Here is a 7,637-nt window from a genome sequence, read left to right as displayed (position 1 = left end):
GGGGGGGTGAGTCTGAGGTGTGGAATGGAGTGTAGTCCACTCAGCTTCCATATGTAAATGACCTTGGAACGCTGGGCGGGACTGCACAAAGCAGCCAATGAACCCAGCCAGTGTCTTCCGAGTGGCAGTTTTTTCGGCCTAACACTAAAGGAGTGCATTTTAGAATTCTGGCACCCAAAACCCTTTTATAATATAAGAGAGATACGCTTTAAATATCTAAACTCTATACTGGCCAACATGACGGGTCTTTTAGATTCCCACAAAGTTTACGAACTTCTGAATGATTCCTCTATTGGAATAACTGAGAAGGTGGCTAAGTTCCTTCAATCCACTATGATGCTGCTCCAAAAAAAAGTACAGTTCTAACTTATGTTTTTACTTAATGTATTTGTAATACAGCATCTCTCTACTTGTATATATATATTTTCATAATGATTTTGATTTACTGATATATGCCAATAAAGGCTGAATTGAGTTGATGAACTAATATTTTAGCTAAAAAACTGCATGGTGGCAAGAGCAACTGTGCAATTTAAAAAGTTGGACTGTCCCAAAAAAGTGGGCATTCAAACAAAAACCTTATTTTAAAGACCCTGTTCAGAGATAACATGAAATCATTAACTATGCTTAGTTTGTGAAATCAGGATTCTGCTTGCAAACAATCACTCATCTCCTGGTTTGCCATGACAAATGCTGGTTTCATTACCTTCACTCTGGCTAGGTGTCATTAGGAGAGAAGCCAGGATGTCTGCATTCACACAACACACAAAAGCATTGTTAAGACTAAGTGTGCTTAATAAACCAGCTTCAAACCATGTTTTGAGATCCTGGGTCGGAGCTGGTGATCAATGGACACAAAGAATTTTTCTGGCATTCCCCTCCCCTAACAGTCCTTTCTGGCCCTGGGAAAGTTTAGTTCTGGGCTTGTGAGAAATACGTGAACTAACAGCCATGCAGGTCTGAAGGTTGCAGTGGGGAGGGGAAAGGAGGAAAAACATCCTCCCTTCCTTTTGTCCATCAGCAGAAGAGACAGAAAGAGCAATTTTTCTCTTTCCACTTTCCCACTGCAGCCTCCCAATCTGTGTGCCTCTTAGTCCACACGCATCCCACGATCCTAGCAACAAAGGAGAAGAAGAGAGAGAAGAGACTGGATTTATACCCCGCCCTTCACTACCCAAAGGAGTCTCAGAGCGGCTTCCAAACTCCTTTCCCTTCCCCTCCCCACAACAGACACCCTGTGAGGTTGGTGGGGCTGAGAGAGCTCTGACAGAAACTGCTCTTTTTCAAGAACAGCTGTGCCAGAACTACGGCTTGCCCAAGGTCATCCAGCAGGTGCAAGTGGAGGAGTGGGGAATCAAACCCGGTTCTCTCAGATTAGAGTCTGCACACTTAACCACTACACCAAACTGTTTTGGGGAGGGCAGGGTGGGAAAGATTCATCTGTGCCTTCTGCTGATGGATCACTGGATCCAACCCTTTGGTTCGACAGATAAAAGTAATAATAGTTAGAGGAGCAGCCTGCATTCAGACACCCATACCAACTGTAACTGGTTTAAATAACGAAGTGGGACTTCCCTGCAAATATTGCTATACAGAGCTCTGCACACAGCATTCTGTCTACAGCAAGAACAACTTCATGCCTCTGATTATGAAGGAATATATTAGATAATAACTACAGCTTAAGTTTAAGTTTATTCCTGTTCCTAATGGCAACATACATTTGAAAATAGGGGTTAAAATAATAAACTTCTGCTCATCTGCTTTAACAGAGAGGCATGGGTATACTTGGACAACAGCTATGTTTCTTATGACAAACTCTTTTGGGTGTGTGTTATCTAACACTACAGCACACTTGCATGGAAGCAAGTTCTACTGAAATCAACTAGAATTTCTTTTTCGTACATCTGTTTAGGATACTACTGATACTTTAAGCACTCTTGCATAGTTGTCACTCTCACATTCAATCCAGTGCTTAATTTAAGAGCTGATAGTAACACAAATATATTCATATACAACACAAATATATTTGTGTACTTATACATGACATAAAGGGCCTACTTCCTAATGTTCCCCACTTTTGATACTTTTATTTGAATTGCTAGAAACAGAATAGTTCTGTAAAAGGAAACTGACCTTTGGATAGCTGCAAAATCTCTCTCAGACAATTCCCCCAATAACAGTGCTGATATGCAGTTAAGAAAGCAAAGCTAATCATTACCTTGCACTGTTACAAAAGCAGTAAACAAACAGAAACACTGTTATCAGCTAGAGCAGGGGTGTCGAACTAATTTATTATGAGGGCCGGAACTGACATAAATGAGACCTTGTTGAGTCGGGCCATGTGTGTCATAAAATGTAATGCCAGGTAGTGGAGATATAAACTTTATAAAGGACACAAACAGAAAGGTTTTTTTTAACTTAAATCATGCTTAAAACATTAGCTCGGTAAACTGCAAACCTACTTTTGATTTATTGACATTCACCACAGAAATCTCATGCTCAAAGTTCTGAGTCTAGAACCCAGGTTAAAACATGAAATGGCTGAGTGATTAAGAGAGTCTGGCGAAGCAAGCTATGATGCAGCAGAAGAAGAACTGGGAGCAAAAGATGGCCAGTTTCACTGTGGGCCTGATGGAAGCCCTCCGGGGCCTGATCCGGCCCCTGGGCCATGTTTGATACCCCTGAGCTAGAGTTTGGGGGAAGAGTTGATTCCTTTCATGACTCCTTTGAAGGTTTGGTGACCACCTGACCAACTCCAGGTAATTATCCCAACAGGTAACTCTTACCTCCTCCATCTTGTTTCAGCAGATATCCTTTTGAGTTGTACCAATGGATGGAATCATACTGACTAACATTCAGTTTACATTCAATGGAAGCATGGTTCCCCTCTTTGACTATGATATCCTGAGGTATGACTGATTTTGCCAGGGCTTCAGAGATGAAAAGAAGTGATGCATTGAGAGGCAGGGCCTTTGATCCAGATGTAATTGTCAGGTTGGAGGCCACATTTTCTAAAGCAAGTACACGAGTCCCAAGAATCAGAATCCACAAGCAGCAGCTGAGCTTCATGGAAGCGTAAAGGAAAGTGCTTCTCTCATTGAATTTTACAGTTGAGACAGGCTATTTAGGTGAAGTCATCTGCATTATGCTGGTCACCAGTGAAGATGCTGATTGAGTCATTAGCAGAGATTTTCAAAAAAACTTTTATGTTAACCAGTGAAAAAGAGAATCCAACTGAAAATGTAAAAACATGAATAAAAGTTGTTAATAAGGCAAAGCTTTACAGCTCTCAACTCTAAATGCCTAGCAATCAGACTGTGGCCTTAAATAAAGTGCAGCTTTCTGAGATTGATGTGAGCAGACGTTAAGTACAATCACCACCTTAAAGTAAGGTCATGTGTTATGTATAAGTGGAAAAGAAACTCAAGCATCCTGTGCTCTCCCCCCCCCAAGCTTCTAAATGTAAAACGGTAAGCACAGCTCATCAGTGTCATCAGCAAAGAAGTCTACCAGTCCTACTTCCCGTGTCAGGCTCATACAGGACAGGGAAGTGGCTATGTGTCACTCACAATTCTTCTCTCCAGCTAATCTTGCAATCATTTATTGCAACTGCTTCTTACATAGATACACAGGCACAAAAAGCAGGCAATCCAATCTAGCTGACGATGGGTTATTTAAAGGATTATTTTATTTATTATTTAGTCCACAAATTTCTACACAACTTTTTTAGAGAAGCTGCCTGAGCTGGCTTACAAATCATAATAAAGATATCAAACCATAAAAATTACATACATACATTTTTCGATTTATATACCGCCCTATTCATTGAGGCTCAGAGCGGTTTTACATTAATTAAGCATTAATAATTCAGCCATGGCATAAAAACATAAAACATCAAGTGGCTTAACGTGAGTTTTACAGTTTGACGGGTCAAAGCAGACTACAAAATGGTGTTAAATACCTACCCTTTAATTAAAAGCCTGGTTAAGCAGAAAGGTTGAGGCTTGGCACCTAAAAGAGAGTAGACTAAGCACCATGCAAGCTTCAACAGGATGGGCATTCCACAGATGAGGTGTCACCACGGAAACCGTCCTGACTCCTCTGAAGGCAGGGGCACAAAGAGCAGGGCTTGTGAAGAAGGTATCAGCTGGCAGGCTGGACGGTATATGAAGAGGTGGCCCTTCAAGTACCCTGGCCTCAAGCCATTTGGAGCTTTAAAGATAAGAGCCAGCACTATGAACCAGCACTGGTTAACCAGTACGTACCTTTCAGATCACAGTAATAGTTATACCTGTATCCAGTCCCTGACAGTAGCACGGCTGCTGGATTTTGGACCAGCTGAAGTTTCTGGACATTTTTCAAAGGAAGTCTAACGTAGAGTGCCTTACAGTAATCTAACCCAGATGTAATCAGAGCATGGATCAACATGGCCAGATAACACTTTTTGATGACTGGCTGAAGCTGGCAAAAAGCACTACAAGCTATGGAAGAGACCAGAGCCTTCAGCCACTGACCAGAATCCAGCAGCATCCCCAAGCTGCTCCTTCAGTGGGAGTGCAACCCCCTTCCAAATAGGCTGACTCCTTGAACAACTTTGCCACTGACCAACAGCACCTCACTTCAGTTTATTGGCTCTCATCCATCCTATTACCATTTCCAGGCACCTGTTAAGGATTTCCCACAGTTGCCTGACTCAGTTGTTAAGGAGAAACAGAACTGGATGTCATCTACATATTGGAGACACCTTATTCCAAATCGCTGGGGCTGCGGTGGCTCAGAGATTAAGACACTGAAGCTGCAGACCAGAAGGTCTGTAGCTTGGCAGTTCAAGACCCTAGTGCCATGTGGCAGAGTGAGCTCCCATCTCTGGCTCCAGCTCCTGCCAACCTAGCAGTTTGAAAGAAAGAAATTGCAAGTAGATAAATAGGTACGGCTTCGATGGGAACATAACAGCGTTCTGTGCACCTCAGCGTTTAGTCATGCCGGCCAAATGACCACGGAAAAGTCTTCGGACAGCGCTGGCACTTCGGCTTGGAAACTGAGATGAGCACTGCACACTAGAGTTAGATTCGACTAGTTTTTGAGCAAGGGAAACCTTTACCTTTACCTATTCCAAATCATCTAATGGTCTCTCCCAGTGATTTCACGTAAATATTAAACAGCGAGAGAGACAAGAGGGATCCTTGTGAGGCCCCACAACACAAATACCACGGGAACAAGCAGTAGTCCCCCAGCACCACTTTTGGAAATTGTCCAGCCAAGTAAGACTGGAACTGCTAAAGTGATACCTATTATTCCTAACCTAGCCTGCCTCTTGAGAAGGATACCATGACTGATGATATAAAAAACTAGGGGTATGCAATTCCCCCCCCTTTTTTTGTTTGGATTTATTGGACCCCCCAAAATTTCAGGATTTCTGAAAAATCCCAGATCCCAATACCAGCAAAGTATTTGGATCTGGGCTTTTTCAGAAATCCTAAATTTTTTCGGGTCCAACAGACTCAAGATGGAAAAAAATGGGGGGAGGAGAGGGGGAGGGGAGAAACTAGAAATTTTCTGGATGACACTTCCGTCCTAGACCCCTTCCAGTCCGGCTTTCGCCCGGGGCATGGGATGGAGACTGTATTGGTCGCCCTTACTGACGACCTCCGACGGCATCTGGATCGAGGCGGTGTGGCGGTGCTGTTGTTGTTAGATCTGTCGGCCGCATTCGATATGGTCGACCATCAGCTGCTGACCCACCGTCTCGCCGACGTGGGGATTCAGGGGCTCCCCTTCAATGGCTTACCTCTTTTCTCCGTGGTCGTGGACAAAGGGTGGTGATAGGGGAGCAGCAGTCCCGGAGGCACCCCCTTGTGTGTTGGGTGCCTCAGGGGGCTGTTCTCTCCCCGCTATTGTTTAACATCTATATGCGCCCCCTTGTCCAGATTGCCCGGAGTACTTAAAGCATGCCACCTGCTCATTAACATTTCTGCTAATTATCCATCTGTGCTTAGGTCTTCTGCTACATAATACCACTGTTTTGGACTTACTGTAGTTAATAGTCAGAAAATCATTATCACAGTATGATGTAGCAGTCCTTAGCATACGCCATATATATAAAGCGATTTTTAGAAATTCAACTCCTAATGAATGTTTATGGGGAGATAGTAAAGGACATTTCTAAGACCCATTTCAATGCATGCCTCCCTCATGAACCTAAAGAAATGTTCACCACATCACCACTCCCTCACACCAACTCCTCCTTACTCCTCTCACCTCTTACTGCCTCCAAGAAACCTCCTGGCAAATGTCGAGGCAGATACACCAACACTACAAGAAGGAGGCAACTTAGGACTGCAGCAAAGACATTTGCACATAGTACTCCTGCCGTGCACTGAGCTGCGCAGGTCAAGTACCAGCAAGATCACCCTGAGGTGCTCAGAAAAACACAGTCTCCATATGAGCAAAACAATCCAGGAACACAAGTAGAGAGGCCATCACTTTTGTGGAAGGTGGCAGGAGTTGACTTAACAGACGACTGCTTATTAAATGGACAGTTCTATGTGGCCTGCTCCAGAGTGAGCTCACCAAACAGCCTGGTGATCCTAGCACCTGAGGGCAGAACCACCAATGTGGTCTAGAGAGAGATCCTTCAGTAGAGGGGGGGAAAATACATATGTCTCACTTCATTTCTTACACTACAATCTTCTCCATTAGAATTCCCACAACAAATATCACATTTCAAATTTCACATCATCAGTATTATAACCGGATTTACAGAATTTAAATACCATAGCAAAGCATGGATATCAGTCTAATAAACCTATACTGGAACAAGATAGCAGGACTGCATTGCCTGTGGAAAGTAAAACTGGGAGTGGTCTAGAGGCCAAATCTCCATCTGCCAAACCTCTCTCTGGGCCTGCAATTTTTCATTTTGGGTAAAACTTTATCTTTCCTTTTCAACTCAAACCATTCTGGCGGGAGCCTTGACTGATTCAGTTCCCTATCTATATATCTAATTCCCAACATGCCCCCTCCGTGCGGATATCTAAATCAGCACATTGGGGGCACTTGGGGGACAGGGAGGTTTTCCTGCACATTTGGGGCAATCCCCAGATGTGAAGAAAAATCTGAAAACTTGGAAAAATATGCGAGGGGATATTTAAATCCCCCCAAAAGTAAAAGAGCATTCCCCGTGCAGGTGCAGGGAACGCTCTGAGAACGGCTTCGCCACCACCGCCAGGGAGGGAGGGAGGGGGAGGGGCAGGAGAAGGCTTGGCGGCCGGCGGCTGTAAGCCGCTCAGCCCTCGCCGCCACCCGGGGGGAGGGAGAAAGTTTGGAGGGCCGAGCTCAGGCCTCGCCACAGCTGCTGCCGGTGGGGGCGAGGGGGGGGAGAAAGTTTGGCGAGCTGGCCAGGACTCGCTGCTGCTGCCGCCATTAGGGAAGCGGGGGAGGGGAAAAGCTTGGCGGCGCGAGTTCAGGCCTCACCGCCAGTGCTGGGGGGGAGGAGGGAGAAGGCTTGGAGGGGCGCGGGCCTTGCCGTGGGTGCCGGGGATGGGGGCAGGGGAGAAGGCTCACCTGCAACTGCTTCCTTCTCCTCCCGTGGAGCTTCTCCCCCCCCCCGGGGATATACTGTTTCCGGCTCCCTGTCT

General features: G+C 45.0%; 1 protein-coding gene across 1 annotated transcript in view; it reads right to left on the bottom strand.

Moving 5' to 3' along the window:
* The window catches only part of MFAP3 (microfibrillar associated protein 3), a 21,678-nt gene that overhangs the window by 4,724 nt on the left and 9,317 nt on the right, over positions 1-7,637 (bottom strand). Inside the window, exon 2 of the mRNA XM_015410172.1 lies at positions 2,787-3,234. Within this exon, the coding sequence (XP_015265658.1) occupies positions 2,787-3,069 (283 nt within the window). The 5' untranslated portion in view covers positions 3,070-3,234. The remainder of the gene's footprint in view (positions 1-2,786; positions 3,235-7,637) is intronic.

Source organism: Gekko japonicus, unplaced genomic scaffold (genome assembly GCF_001447785.1).
Source record: "Gekko japonicus isolate JY-2015 unplaced genomic scaffold, Gekko_japonicus_V1.1 scaffold720, whole genome shotgun sequence".
NCBI lineage: Eukaryota > Metazoa > Chordata > Lepidosauria > Squamata > Gekkonidae > Gekko > Gekko japonicus.
This window is presented reverse-complemented; position numbering and strand designations above follow the sequence as displayed.